This window comes from Aplidium turbinatum, chromosome 16 (genome assembly GCF_918807975.1).
Source record: "Aplidium turbinatum chromosome 16, kaAplTurb1.1, whole genome shotgun sequence".
Lineage (NCBI taxonomy): Eukaryota > Metazoa > Chordata > Ascidiacea > Aplousobranchia > Polyclinidae > Aplidium > Aplidium turbinatum.
This window is the reverse complement of record NC_137487.1, coordinates 8,453,609-8,469,969: the sequence shown is the minus strand read 5'-3', so window position 1 is coordinate 8,469,969 and position 16,361 is coordinate 8,453,609. Positions and strand designations below refer to the sequence as shown.

The 16,361-nt window shown below is 37.3% G+C and overlaps 2 protein-coding genes across 2 annotated transcripts; both read right to left on the bottom strand.

The window, feature by feature from the left end:
- Positions 1 to 228: 228 nt before the first annotated feature.
- Positions 229 to 792, bottom strand: LOC145785165 (protein FAM200A-like). Its single transcript, XM_082596862.1, has one exon. The coding sequence runs from the start codon at positions 790 to 792 to the stop codon at positions 229 to 231; it is 564 nt and encodes a 187-aa protein (XP_082452988.1).
- A 4,864-nt stretch (positions 793 to 5,656) lies between these two features.
- On the bottom strand, positions 5,657 to 11,289 carry LOC145785164 (oxysterol-binding protein-related protein 8-like). Its single transcript, XM_082596861.1, has 2 exons — positions 10,647 to 11,289; positions 5,657 to 10,499 (listed from the first exon to the last, which is right to left on the bottom strand). The coding sequence occupies exons 1-2, from the start codon at positions 11,287 to 11,289 to the stop codon at positions 8,827 to 8,829; spliced, it is 2,316 nt and encodes a 771-aa protein (XP_082452987.1). The 3' UTR covers positions 5,657 to 8,826.
- Positions 11,290 to 16,361: the final 5,072 nt, after the last annotated feature.

Genomic DNA, 16,361 nt, shown 5'->3' with positions numbered 1-16,361 from the left:
ATAAATTTTGTCGTTTTGTATCTCTTTTTGTACATTTAGTCCTATCTAGTACACATTAGACTTAAATTTCCATAAATTTAATAACATTTATTGAATTGTATTTTGAGGGGAATCCCATGGGATGGGATGGGACGGGACAGGCATGAATTGCTATGGGATGGGATGGGACAGAAAAAACTGTCCCATGGACAAGCCTGGAAATTTGTTTATTGCTCACATTCTCAAATTTCAATGGGAACCTTGTCCCTGAACTTGCTTCACCAGTTTATGGAAATTGGGGTTGATGGTCGTCTTCGCATTGATGTCGTCTTCTGGTTGTAGTTGGTTGCGGTACTTGGTTTTAAGTAGGCCTATAGCTAGTGCTGAAAAACCAGCTTCACAAAGATATGTTGTCGGAAAGGACAAAAGAGCTCTTGTTACCTGCAAACATAGTTCAGATAGATTGGGTTCCATTACTTGGACTTCGGCCCAAAATTGAGTCAGAGAAACATTTTTGTATTTCTCTTTCCGCAGCTGTCGACTTTGCAGCACAACCAATTGTTCACCAATGCAATCTATTTCCAGATGAACCTGTAGTGCTGAAACCTCGAAGGGATTTCGCACCCACTTAAACTCTTTGTTGAAATTGTTGGAAGGAATATATCTGTCCAGCTCGAACATAAATGAAGTAAGATGCTCAAGAAAGATTCCACCAATGCTCTTCAAATCAAATTCTTCTTCTTCCAAAAATGCGTTGAAAGCAGGAAAAGCAGCTATCTTCCCACTTTCCATTCGATGCATCCACAGTTTCATTTTACCTTTAAATGCGACAATGTCTTCCGATACACTCGAAAAGATTTTATTTCTTCCCTGCATAGTAGCCTAGTGTTCATCTGGTTTAAATGGCTGAAAAAAACGGATAAGAACAGCAATTTGGCAATCCATTCGTTGTCGCTTAATCGCTTGGCAAGTTCATGATTCTGCTCTTTTAAAAAAGCACCGATTTCATTGCGTAGGCTAGCCACTCTCTCTAACACTTTTCCTCGTGACAGCCAACGGATGTTCGAATGAAATAAAACCCCAGTGTGCTCCGCACCCATCTCGTCACACAATGCTCGAAATATACGGGTACATAAAGGGCGGGATTTGATATAATTAAACACAGATACAACCTCATTGAAGACTATGGCTAGGTCTTCTTGAATCTCTTTTGCTGTCAGGTTTTCTCGATGAAGAACACAATGAATAACTAAAATGTCTTTGTTTTCCATTTTCACGAAACTCATAAAATCTTTTTTTGTTTCCATCATAGACGGAGCACCATCGGCACAAACAGAAACACAGTCAGTCCATGACAGTTGATGTTCTTTAAAAAAAGAATCTACTTTCTTAAATATTTCTTCTCCTGTAGTGTGTTTTGTAAGTTGACGGCAAAAAAAAAATTGCTCCATATAGTCCTCACTTGCACGATATCGTATAAACACCATAAGCTGGGCATCGTTTGCTATATCGGTAGTTTCATCCAATTGTAAACTAATTAATTAAACAAATAATTCCGTTGAGTTACATCAGAGTTGCATTGAAACACATATTGCTTACATACAGTGACGTACGCAGGGGGGGGCCATTGGGCCATGCCCCCCCCCCCCTTAAAATGTTTTAGTAGTTAACGACGTAGATTAAGGCATTTAATATGTTTTGCATTGCTCTGTCAAAGCAATTGCTGTAACAATGTTGTTTTATAGACTAAGCCAATACGAAATACATGGCCCAATCCACCTACCCCACCCCAGGTATGCCAATGTAGCATAGTGTTCTGTAAGCCTATTGCAGTGATCAGTGAGAGAGAAATGGATATAGTCTAAACTAAAACCATACTGGGATATCATGAAGACGTCTGGGATATCAATGGCCAGTGGCGTAGCCAAGGGGGGGGGTACAACCCCACTTGGCACGCGTATGACGTCACGATATTGAGAATGATGCTTTCAGTCTTTTTATGCTTGGGAATGATGCTTTCAGTCTAAAAAAACTTGCCTAATTTTAAACAAAACTGCATTAAAAGAGCGAGTTTTGCCAATACCAAACATTCAAACATCTCAACCAGGAATTAACAACAAGAAAACGTAGAAACTTAGCTTTATTTCCGAAAAATGCCGAAGAAAACATGATCTTATCCTTTTGCTATGCCACCTGACAGCACCATTTTACAGGAGTATTCATACCCACATTTTTGTTGAAAATGCTCTCAAAATGCACCAAATTCAAAGTAATTTTTCAAAATTTTCTGGGGGAGGGCCCCCAGACCCCCCGCCGCTGGGTGTCGTCTTGAGCGAAAGCGCCGTCGGGCTTCGCCCGCCGGTCGTCAAACCCCGCCTTTAAAAATTCCTGGCTATGCTACTCTCAATGGCCCCCCCCTTGAGAAAATCCTGCGTACGCCACTGCTTACATATATGATCTTAGTTGATGTGCTTGCGGACTCACCCAGAGCCTTCCGCGGACTCATTTGAGTCCGCGGACTCGGGTTAGGAAACACTGCTATAGCATAACGAAACAATAAAAGGTTACGAATTATCAGATTTCACCAGTCATCCAAATTGTATACGTTCTAAGTTTTATTCTCTCTCGAGTCTGTTCGTCTCTCCCGCCAAAAGGCGAGTGCGAACAGTTTTATTTTATCTTTTTTCTAAGTTATTTAGAGCAGCTTAGATGGAAAAATACAACATCTTTAGGAAATGACGTATGGGTTAAAATGGTTCACTTGTTAGGAAGGAAAACGTGCTTGACATGATATTGGATTGCTACAGTATATCTTTCCTGTTGATATTCACACTAGAAAAATAAAACCGTGTGCAGATGTCGAAACATCTGTTGAGATAAGCTACATCACCCGTCTACACATGGTTATTTCCAGAGAACTGACTTCCTTTTCAAGCGTCGATCTGTAGGCTATTGTTTATGAAAACATAAAAATGTTCCTAAAAAACTTTGAAGTCATAGTTTTGTTAAACAACAAAATATTTTTGCCAATCATGCATGCTTAGCTTAATTGTGTGCTTGTGGACCAGCAAAAAATAATGCAGACCGCCACCGGTGGCCAACTTTTTATGAAAAAGGTTTTAAAAATCCATCATGTTAGATCAGAATACGTTGCACTTACAATGTGATAACTTTCTTTTTACTGGAGGTAAAACCTCAACCTATGATGGGTCACAAAATGCAGGCGTATTTGGTACTTTAACTTCCTGTTTATTGAGCTCACTCCTTTCATAAGAAGTCAGCAATTCTATCAGATCATGCTCACAAACTTTTTATCCCATTGATAGCGAAAAACCTTACCAATTAGCTACAAGTCACGAAAAGCCTATGTTATCCGCCCTTTCTATTTCCCTTAGCCTAAATATGTCTACAACATCCAATGGGTAACTACGCCACTGTTACTTACTATAGGCAGGCTGGCAGGGGTTCCCAACCGGGGGTACTCGTACCCCTTGGGGGTACGAGATTGATCATCAAGAGGTACGAAGATCCTTGGGCCACAGAGCATCTTTTCAAACAGATTTCACAGTGACACGAGTCACAGAATTTCTCAATCTCTTTGTGCCGAAATTGAAAATCAACACGACATTCTGCTGCACCACACTGAAGTAGCTTAAGGTAGTTATCTCGAGGTCGAGTGTTGTCACGATTTTTTGAACTTCGAGAAACAATCAAGTTGTAGCCTACTTACAACATCGAAATTCTAATCTAGCTGCCTCACTTGAAAGTGATGAATTCGTATAAAGTGTGGCTTATATTTCTGATGTCATGCATCTCCTAAACCTGTCGCTTCAAGGTCAACAGATAAATGTGGTTACAGTTTGTGAAAAAATTCAAGCTTTCAAGCAAAAACTATCCCTGTAGTCTCGAAGAATTGAAAACGTAAGCCTTGCTAACTTTCCTTCTCTTGACAAAAGTGCATTATAACTCTTTGGTGCAAAATGTCAAAAATGAAGGTAGCCTATTTCCCATTTAAAGATGCTGGTTGATTCTTTCGATGGTTACTTCTCTGCTGTTGAATTGAATTATTTCCAGCAGTGGATTATAAATCCATTTCTTTTTGATTCAACAAAAATGTCGGATGATGATAATTTGAAGGAGAACATCATCGAAATAAAAAGCTGCCAAAAATTGAAACTGCTTTTTGACAAATCAAAGTTAAAAGATTTTTGGTGTATTGCTATAAAAGCCTTCCCAGGTCTTGCTATGGAAGCCATGACAGTGTTAATTCTCTTTTCAACAAGTTATAAGGCTACTGTGAAAGTGGCTTTTCGACCATGATATATATCAAGAATAAGTACAGAAATCGTTTGTAGGCCTACCTGGAAGATAATTTACGTGTTATTTTGAGTAAAATCGAACCATCGTTTGAGCGAATTTTATCAATGAAGCAGCAACAAATATCTCAATGAGAAGTGACAAACAAAATAACTGACATTTAATTTCTTTTTGTAATTTTTGCATTTTTGTATGAAATACCGATTTAACGTTTAATTGAGCTATAAACGCAATTTAATTTAGCAATGTATATCTGAAAAATTCAATCAGAATTTTTAAGGGTACGAAGAATGCTCTGACCTTACAAAGGGGTACGAGCAACAAAAAAGGTTGGGAACCCCTGATATAGAGAATTATATTTCTCTATGGTTCAACAAAGCCAACTCTCTACCAAAGCTTTATCATTGTTACTTACTAGTTACTACAAAATAACAAATAGATTACGACCTACGATTCGACACTTGCGGTGGCTATTGTTTGATATTACTCGGATCTCGGGAGGAAAATATATTTTTGCGATGATCGTTGACAACGTAAAAAAACATCATCTTCAGCGAGGTATCGTTATGCTCTGGGAGTGACGGACTCCTATGGTAAATTTATAACTTACTTAACTCATGCTATAGAGCACTGCGTTGCTTGCATATTTCCGCTCAATCAGTGCTCCGCGTTTGTGTTTTCCTTTCTCAGTTCTACAACGCCAGCGTTCTGTAGTGTATCTGGTTAATTCTTGTAGCTGCTAGTGTTAGCTGGCTTAATTTTTGAGTGGCTGTCAAAACAGTTAAGTAAGTTATATACCGTATTTAGTTTTATTATCTCTTTCTTATTTTCAGAACTGTGTTATGGATGTGTCAACTCTAAGTTTATTAAAGTCTGATTAATGTGACCCAGATAGCAAATCAGTAATCTTCTGCATTGCTAAATTGCAATGTAAAAAATGACTGATTTGCTGTATGGGATGTTTCTCTTGGGCTTGTTATGGTCAGCTCAATTCCATTTGGAAGTCAATGTCATGGAGGTATAAAGTACGCAATCATTATACGACTGCAAGTTCAAGTGACGCTGGTTCGACTCTCGGGATGTGCGTTTGAACAACGTATTTCAAGGACTGCTCTTCATTCAGTGCCGCTTAATGGATGAAATAATACACGGACAACAACTTTTCAACAATAGGAAACTTCACTCTGTCAACGGGCATGCGTCACTGATTCAAAGCCTTTACAAGTAGCCTATGCCAAACTGCCAGGGATAAGCTCTCAAAAAACTCTCAGTCCGCGGATAAAATTTTCCACAATGTATCAATCAACTACTGTTTATCACAACGCATGAGCAAACACTCGGCATACCTCAAATACAGTACTGTATTGCAATTTTATTTGGACTTCACATTACTCTTCAAGAAGAGGAAATAACTGTTGATATAGTAAGTCTGACAAAAGAAATTTACGTTGACAGTCAATATGTTTTATCGCCACGCCATCTGTTGACAGCAGCTTCAATACGGTCAGTACAATACCGATTAGATAACACTACAAAGATGCACCATGTCATTTACTGTACCGACATATTAGGTGATGCCATGGCCCGAGTTACTTAGGCAACAAATAAACTGAGTTTCTAACATGTAGCGATATATGAATCCAATGAAACAAGTACGGTAATTGTTTCAAGAAAATACGTGCGATTGGATTCTATAAAGAAACCTGCAGTTAAAAATGTTGAAAGCTGCTCAGAACAACAACGGAAAATATCGACAACACAAAACGACGCTGCAAAGTATACACATTCAACCTGGTGTGCAGCAAAGGTCATGAAATGATGACAAGCAGGCAGTCCAACGTTTGTGAAGGCAAGTTATTGTCATAGCATGCATATCAGGAAGCCCTGGCAGCAAACCAGTCCTTTTTTACATTGATTCAACGTTTGCATACACGATCACTGTAAAAACAAGATTGATTTTTCTGGCAGGGGACATGGAAAGATGATCTATAACATTACTTGATTGCTAAAAATCGATAAACATGCAACGTACTGTAAAGATGCGTTTTAATTAAAAATAATAACACCGGTTTTGCAATGACCTAACAGCGAAAGTGACCAATTTGTTGCGCATAAAGGAGCAGTTCATATAACGCCATTCAGGAGGTAAGGGGTTGAAAAAAAACTCATCTTTTACGTCATATAGAGAGGTAATAAAAAGTGAAAACATTTGTATACATTTGACAATCCCATGCGCAATCCATTAGTGTATTAAAATGCACAGCTTTCTGATCCATCACTTTCTGAAAAATATGTTCAGCCTACTATTGAAAAGATTATGTTATCGTGTAAACAAAAGTGAAAGTTAAACGAACAAGTGAACAACTATACAAAAGTACAGGCTATAAAAAAGTATGGGCAGTAAAACAAAAATATATATGGTCTGACTCTAAAACTTTGTATTCACAAAATCCTGCTATTGTATCCTTAAACGAAAATAAATCACCAGCGCATATTGCCACCAGGCAGTCAATGTAATGGCTAAAGCATGAATCAAAACATACGATCTGCATTACCACAGTGTGGTAACTAATCACAGCTCATCGACAAGATAAATCAGTAATTTTTAACAACGCCTGCCGGGGCACTCTCAACTAATCTACAACGTCGTTGCTAAATAGATTTCCCCTTCAGCGTTAAGTTTAAACTCACGCTTTAAGAAGAATTGTTGGGGAAAATGTTTTAGAATTCGTCGACTTTAAGCTTTTAGGAGAATAGGATTGTGTTTTAAAGTTGGCCTTTCTACCGGACAGCAAATACTGTCTTTATCACGTGGCTCACATACTCTTGCATCTTCGATCTAAAAGTCTTTGAGGGTAGCCTATATGCTATAACTCAGCTAGCAAAAGTCCACGTTTGCTGGCTGAGAAGGTATATGACACACTGCGCAACGTTGACATGGCACTACTCAGCTTTTAGAATCAGTTCTCTTTGCATGTCATAGAGTCAAGTCTCCAGGAATCAATGCAAAAAAAGACAGATTTTTCAAGATGGGAATACTTATAAATGGCAAGTCATTGAAGAGCGGTGAAAATGACAGAACAGCCAATATGCAATATCTAGTACGTACAACAACGATATTTGACAAGAACTTATAGCAGCAAGGAAATTTCAAATTCACAGCGTATTTTTGACAGACAGCAATGATGTAAACATAGCAAAATCAGACAGTATTAAACCTAGCAAAATCTTGATGGCAAACTCTGGTATGAATGTGCGGCGTGCGCCAAAACTGAAAGTAGATATGATAAATTAAAAAGCAATTGAACGACTTGCTCTCATTTAGCAGTGCTAAATTTGCATTTAATTTCCTGACAATTTTAACAAGTCACGCTGAGCTAGGAAGCGACGTGATGATAGCACGTTGGTGCTGACCACAATACAAACAAAATAAGAGACAACGCAGCTTTATAGTGAAGAACATAAAAATACATCTATATAAGTTAGAGAACATAAACCTATATATATACAAAAAAAACGTATTTTTAAACAAGAAGCAACAAACAAGTAATACAATGATTTTATCTCGCTATTCTTTTATTGCTGTCAGCAGCCTGTATATAAAACGGATATTGCAGAATCCCAAGTTCGAGTATATAGTCTGCACACACAGCTTGGTTGTCTACATGCCAAAACTATCAACCAGTATCCACCTACATTTTAATGTGATTAATGACTAATAGGATATGTCTGATCCTGACAGACATTCTTATAAGTTGAAGCCAGCCACCAGATAGGTCTACAATTCCCTTGGTGCATTGACATCTTTGTTTATAAATGTTCGTAAAATCAACTGTTTAATGATGAACAATTTTCACAACTACACATTTGACTAGGGATTCATTTAGTAAATACTTGAAAATTGAAATGGCAACACAGCAACGCTAATAAAAACAATATTTGCACTTTTAAAAACAAAAGTTAAGTCTATACACCAAGCGTATACAATAATACACACTAGTACAGTATCCAGGTAAAAAAAAGTAGTCAAAAGTTCGTACATATGTCGAATCAATGTGCACAAAGCTGATCTGCTAGCTGAGTAAGAATAAAAAAATAAAGTAACAAGATGAAGAATGACATGCAATTAGTGAAGCCAACTAAAGATACTACACCTAACCCTACCTGTGTGAATGAAAGTGTTGAAAAACAGAAAATGATACTGATGCTATGAAATTGCACATTACCTTAAAATCTGAAGTCGCTTTAATGCTTACACGTCATGACACTAGACAACAAGTTTAAAACAGTTTCAGTAATTGCCTTGTTAACATTCTGACAATCGCCTGTCACTTGAGATGCTCATCGATTCCTGTTGAGCATTAAGTTGAAACGTCGCCATTGCTGATATAAAAAATATTAAAAAATACAAACGTAGCAAGTCACAGCAGTTGTGCATTAATGATGATTGATGACCTAACATTTTTAAGTCTTGTTACGCATTGTTCATACATTGCGTTAAATGAACAAGCTGGCTTTCCTTGTTAAGATCTAAATAAAGTAAATGATAATACCCAGAATAATGGGCAGTGTAAGCATAAACGTCTTAATCACTTGAAATATTTTACCTTGTTCCTTATGTATGGCCACTAATTCTTTTTGCAAACTTACAAGTTTAATTAAAGCAGCCTCTTGTTTCTGAATGATCGGTTTCATTGCTTCTGCAACAGAGTTTGATACTTTTGTTTGTATTTCTAAGTTAAATTTAGTGTGGTCTGTTTGGGATGAATCTGCTTTTGCAAACGCTGTTTTTCGTGAAGCAATGTCGCTGTTACTTGGTTTATCTTTACCAAGTATCAATGCAGAAGAGGCAATGTTCCGAACAGGAGAAGTTTTGTTTATAGCTTTTGTGCTAATTATTCCACAGCTTTCAAACTGCTCAATATCATTCAGCATATCCCATGGCCTTGCGTCCATGTGCCTGTAATCATATTCATTTGTTTCCAGGTTGTACTCAAAATATTTCGGAATCCAAGCTTGACAATTTTCTTCACGGAATTTTGCACTTTCTCTCTGTCTGGCCTCAAGCTTCGTTTTCTCCTCAGTAGCTTCAACTTGATCCTTCCTGACAATGGCAGCTGTCACATGTTGCCACAATTTTTCTGATTCAAAATCTCCTTGTTCCAAAGGGTCAACTGTGTAACGCAGGAGTCTTGATTTTTTTACTTCTTCATTAGGGCACCAAAACTCTTCTACAGTTCCATTGTTCAAATCAGTCATAAGCACTTCTTCATCCCAGCAACCACTCAAAGTTGCCAACACTCGCTGACCGAGTGAAATACGGCCATAAACTTCATTAACCTTTGTGGTGCTTGCAAACAGCTTTTTGAGTTTGAAATCCAACTCGGCAGCATAGCCAGTCTTTTCACATTTGATTTTTACTTTTCCACCTAATTCCATTGACATTTTTCCATAAAGAATACCTTTGCAATGAGCATAAGGTAACGTGACACAATAATCTTCTCCAAGATTGAGCAAAGACAAGGTAGGTTCACCTTCCAAAATCGCCGACACTGAATTTCCATAATACTTAGATTTGGCAAGGATAGTTCCACGCACAGTAAATCCAGCTTTTCGGTTGATAACAACAAAGGCTGATATGGGTGGATGATGAGATACTTGCTCTGCAATGTAAAAGGTTTTACTGCCATCACTTGGGTGCTCCCATTTGCATCGAAAAGTTTCACCCAAAATTGGATTATACGGCTTTTTTAATCCCTCAGGCTTTTTGTAAAATCCAGACAGATACCAGCGAGTGACAGCTTTAATACGGTCATAAGCATTGGCTTCAGCAGCTGCCATAGTTAAAAGATCTGCATGATAGTAATAATCTGAAAGTTTATCTAAAAAAGACCTTGGCTCTAAAATAAATGTGGGCAGTACAACTTTTGATAAGTCCATTCCAGGCCTGATTTGCTTTAATAATAACCAAAGAAGGTTTTTGTTTTCACCAGCTAGTTCCTCAACCTGAGAGCTTTCTCCTGCATCACCAAGTTTTTCCAAAGTGTTAGGAACATACACAGTAGAATCATTGCTGCAAACTGGCATTACTGACTTGTTCTTGTCTAAACCGTTATCAGAAAGACCACTGTCAGAACTGGATGACTGAAAATCTTCTTCGTAGGTCATATTTGAGTACGTGCGATTTCTTGTCTCCTTGCTTTCTTCAGCAAAGACAGGAGCAAACTGTTTGCTTGAATCATAAGAACAGCGAACAGACTTTCTGCCATCTTGTCCACTTTTATCAGGCAAAGAAATATTTGACAATGGCGAATTTAAAGAAAAAGGTTCTATTGAGAAAATTTCATTACCGTCATTTTTCTCAGAAAGTAGACTGCTAGCACTACTTGTTTCCTTGATAAAGTGTCTGTTTTTATCAATTGCTAATGACCCTTTAATCAGCTTTGAGCAATTTTTTGCCAGTTCAAGAGCATCTATCCAGCACTGTCCATCCGATTCTGTCTGTGCTCGAAGTATAACATGAGTGCTTGGCAATGAATTTGTTAAAAATGAAGTGGTCTCACCTTTTGGTCCTTTGGGTGCCCAAATGCATTGGTCCATGAGGTGATATATTTTGAAACACATACCTCGTTTTTTTGAAGGACGCTCAATAATTTCAACGGATGCTAACATAGCTGTGCCAATCCACTGTTTTTGTTTCGAGTTTTTGTAAAATATTAGCATTCCGGGATTCACGACACACCACATTCTAGTCCAGTTTTTTAACGTGCTTCGAACTTTCAGCCAATCTGATAACACAACAACAGAAGAATTGCGTGAAACCATTTTAAAATCATCACCGGCTTTTTTCTTTTCAATTTTGTAAGTTTGCTTTTGAATCTTCAAAGATTCTTTTTTAGTCAGTTTTGCAGAAGATGCTGGCAACAAAGTTTGATTCTTTGAAGTTATGGAAGGTGAATCCATCTTTTCACTGCTACCCTCATCGATTGACATGTTGTCTTTTTTTACACAACAAAAAGATAAAAGATATATGTAAAGAGTAGCTGTGAAACTAGGTAAAAAATCGTTTCATCTTTAAAATAGCCTGTTTGATGTGAAATTAAACTAATCTAGTAAACACTTCAGAAAACACTGGTTATGTTACCTAAACAAGTAAAAAGCTTTATAAATTTTTATCAACCAAAAATTATATATGAATCAGGGTGGCACAACTTTATCAACATCCTAATTAAAACCCAACAAGTTTGATAGTGCAAACTGAACAGCCACAAACACCAATTTAATCCGGTACATGACTTAATGCTGCAGTTCGAATGACACATTACACGTATGTCGTCATTCCTAGACCGCAAGGCATGGATGACGCAGGGCCCAAATGCAGCAAGGCCTGAATGTTGCAATACATGAATGACGCGAGACTTGGTTATTTCTTACTAAAATTAATTGTTTTTATGAATAGTTCAAATGCATTAATTATATAATAATAGGCAAAAGTGGGTAGTAGCGTTGTAGTGGGTAGTACTTTTGTAGCCTGCTGCTCTTTTGGTAGAAGTAACTGTGCCTCTAAACTTTTATTGAAGTACGGTAGCGGCTACAGTAGTGCGCTACCTTTTTCAATGTAATAGTAGGGAGAAGCGCTACATTTTTTCAGTTGCACTCCGCTACTTTCCAATTAAGTGAAAAAATAACTTTTTTTGGAAAGTTTTTTTTGAAAACCATGCATGAAAAAATCAAAGCAGAAATCCTTTAGACTAAGTAGGTTATAGCAATAACATGTATATACTGGACCAGAATATAATACAATAATAATAATCAAGCCATGTTGATACCGACAAGAGTGACACCAACACCAGTCACGACTCCGAGGATGAAACTTTTGGTGTGTTGGTGTCATCGCTTGAAATGTCGGTATGGTACAACTAAAACTATATTTAAGTTAATGGATTGGATACGCAGTAGAAAGACAATGTAGAAAGGCTGTTTTGCAGTCTTGTGAAGATTTCAGTTGAAATCTGAAATATTTCACACAAGATTAGGCCTACCTAACAATAATGTCGACTGCTTGTGCTGTACTTTTATGTTTGTAGATATTAACAGCAAACGCAACACTCCATAACGGACACGGCATCATCACAAAAGAGGATGAAAGCATTATCAACACCATCAGGACATTATCGTCTTATCTACCAGCTCATACATTCCATCACCCACCAGGACAAGAAACAATACTGTAACCTAAACTGGATCTCAAACCTCAATCAGCGTAGGCTACCGTACTGTATGATTAGCAGTCTGGCCATAGAAAGAGCTCAACACCTGCTCTCCTGGGCCACATCGAAACGGGCTTTTACCTGAGGATGGCTTTCTTTTATGGCCGGTTTTCTTTCTCCATCCAATTATTATTATGATGACTGCTCATCCACATCAATATTGGAACTGCCAAATTTACTCAATCCACAACACTTTTCATTAGGCTGTCATTCATTACTACATGTGATGTGTGCTTCTTTTTGTGGCCGTGCTAACTACATATAGCCTACTACATGATTTACTATTCAGGCACGTTTTAAACCTTTCAAGGTTTTGCCACCTTTTCCCGTTCATTAACGTGCTAGTAGGTCTACTACATCGACTTTTGGGTGAATCAGCCGCCTTGGTCGGTGACGTCATAAAAAGTGTGACGTCATGCAAAAAAACGCAATTACTTTTGAGAAGGGTGCAAAAACACGGAAAAGAAGTGAAAGCGGATTGGCTATTGATTTTTAAATATTTATGGTGAATAGTGCCTCCAGGTTTCTCATTTCTGCTTAGATCGTCGGAAAGCAAGTTGCTTCATCTACCCGAATGAATTAATTGCCAAAGCGATTCGATGATTGTTCATTATAAGCCGCCCCCCGTTTGCTGTGATCGGTGAATAGCGCCTCCACCAAATATGCTGTAGCTTTCTCATTTCTGCTCGGATTTTAACAATTTTACTATCGTTGGAAAGCATGATGCCTCATCTACCCGAATGGATTAATTGCCAGTCTAAAGTATGCATTATATTTACGTAGCGCTAACTTAAACTTTACTATATTGCACCAATTTTCAGCAATTTATTTTTTACAATAAAAATACCAAACCAATACAAATTAAAAGAGTATGTCTTGGTTTATTCAACTGTTAACTTTCACATTTATATCTAATCCACAAAACGAGCAATCGTTGTTCAAACGTAACCGCTCGACGAAGCTTTTTTTCAATGCATTCTTCAAAGCGATTTGATCATTGTTCATTATAAGTCGCCCACCCGTTTGCTGTGATCGGTGAATAGTGCCTCCACCAAATGTGCTGTGGCTTTCTCATTTCTGCTCAGATTCTAACAATTTTACTATCGTTGGATGGCATGATGCTTCATCTACCCGAATAGAGTAATTGCCAGTCTAAAGTATGCATTGTATTTATGTAGCGCTAACTTAAACTTTACTATTTTGTACCAATTCTCAGCAATTCAATTTTTAATATAAAGATACCGGTACCGAACCAACACAAATTAAAAGAGTATGTCTTGGTTTATTTACCTAACAACATTCACATTTATAGGGGAAGGTCGGGGCCTATGAGCATATTGGGTCCTATGATCCACCCCTTTATTTTTTTAAATAAAAAGTTTTTCCACTCCGTTTCAGTCGAGATCTTTTCTTCATGCTTAAATACATTTCTCACAATTCCCAGGACAATCTCCTGTGAGAATTCGAGGCGAAAAGAGAGTTTCTTTGTTTTTATGTTGAAAAAGTAAATTTTGAGGGGTTCTTAAATTTTACTATACCTTCTTAGTTTTTCAACAGATATTCAAATGGTTTAATTTGGTGAGAAGTAGTGTCCTTTTTAAAGGAATAATGAAAGAAGTGCACTATTAAAGTTAATAGTTTAGAGTCAATAAAAGTGAACTTGTCAATATGGAGAGTTGGAACCTATGAGCCACCTTGTGTGCTGATCCTATGAGGCCGGCTCATAGGATCCTACTTGGTGGAAATTCATATCACAATTAGTTATTGTTAGAAAGTTGTTTACTAATTTTTTATATTTAAGCTAATTAAGATTACAGTGAATTGTTTATGTTTATTTTTCAATTTTTGTTTAACAGTTTAAGATGCGTTTGTAGGCTATATCTGTACATAAGAAATTTCAAAAATTAGTTCACAAAACTGACCATAATGCCTCGAACAACTGCTAAAAAAAATCATTGTGGAAAATCGCTGTTCCAGTTTCCTCTGTAGTCCACCCATCACTACTGGGTCAACAAAAAGAGTGAAGGGAATTAGAAAATTTTCGATTGACTTTTCTGCTTTTGACCTTGTGTAAATAGCCAGTTAATAGCCTATATTCGATGGATCGGTTTTGTAAGCTTGTGATCACAAAAATGATGGCACGGTTGTGGCATGCTTAATTTGTTTCATATTTTCTAGCCTTCTAGGCCTATATGATCTGTCACTTATAAAATATGACCTGTCACTTATAAAATGTAGGCCTAATGTGATTATTATAAACTATTATCTTTTTATTTAAAAATTGTGGAAATCTTCCAGTTTCACGATCACTTAAGCCTCTATTTTCAACTTATCACGTCCCATCATCTTGTAAATGTGTTGTTGTGTATTCATGTAAATGTATCCATCAATGTATTCATGTAAATACGTTTATTCTTTTGATTGTACTAGTGGCTCATAGGACCCCACGCGTTGGATCCTATGAGCCACTTCAACAAATTTACATTTTTTTCTCCACATTAAAAATCTGAAAAGATACGAATTTTCTCTTTGGTGATTGAACAGGTTATATCACAAGTTATGCTAGTATGAAATATGAAGTGAAAATATTCAGAAATAAAAAAGTTATGGGGCTAAATCAAAAAGGGGGATCATAGGCCCCGACCTTCCCCTATGTTATCTACAAAACGAGCAATCGTTGTTCAAACGTAACCGCTCGACGAAGCTTTTTACCAAAACAATGCAAACACAGAGCGATCAATTTCGAGTGTTCATTATATGCCGCCCTAGGGATTGTAGATCATAGGGGTGCGAAGCTACATCCGCTTTTGGCTTATCCGCATTCCGCAACACTAGAAGGGTTACGTTTTTTTGTAATTTACAACATAATGTACTTTTTATGGGTTATATAAGAAGAGTGGAGTCGGTTTTAAAGTAATTTAAGGTTTTCAGTTGAAAGCAAGCCAGCAGAAAAGCAAAAAAAATGTTAAATTGGAAATTGACCCTTCTAATGTTGGCGGAACAACGTAGTTGCGCGTCTCGTAATAATGCCGCCCCGTTTGCTGTGATCGGTGAATAGTGCCTCCGCCAAATATGCTGTAGCTTTCTCATTTCTGCTCGGATTTTAACAATTTTACTATCGTTGGAAAGCATGATGCCTCATCTACCTGAATAGATTAATTGCCAGTCCAAAGTAGGCATTATATTTATGTAGCGCTAACTTAAACTTTACTATTTTGTACCAATTCTTAGCAATTCAATTTTTACAATAAAAATACCAAATCAACACAAATTATAAGAGTATGTCTTGGTGTATTTACCTAACAACTTTCACGTTTATATGTTATCTACAAGACGAACAATCGTTGTTCAAACGTAACCGCTCGACGAAGATTTTTTCCAATGCATTCTTCAAGGCGATTCGATCATTGTTCATTATAAGCCGCCCCTCGTTATCTGTAATCGGTGAATAGTGCCTCCACCAAACGTGCTGTAGTTTTCTCATTTCTGCTTGGATTTGAGAAAATTTACCATCGTTGGAAAGCACGATACTGCATCTACCCGAATTAATTAGTTGCAAGTTTAAAGTAGGCATTATATTGATCTAGCGCTAACTTAAACTTTACTATTTTGTACCAATTCTCAGCAATTCAATTTTTACAATAAAAATACCAAACCAACACAAATTAAAAGAGTATATCTTGCTTTATTTACCTAAAAACTTTCACGTTTATATGTTATCTACAAAACGAGCAATCGTTGTTCAAACGTAACCGCTCGACGAAGCTTTTTTCCAATGCATTCTTCAAGGCGATT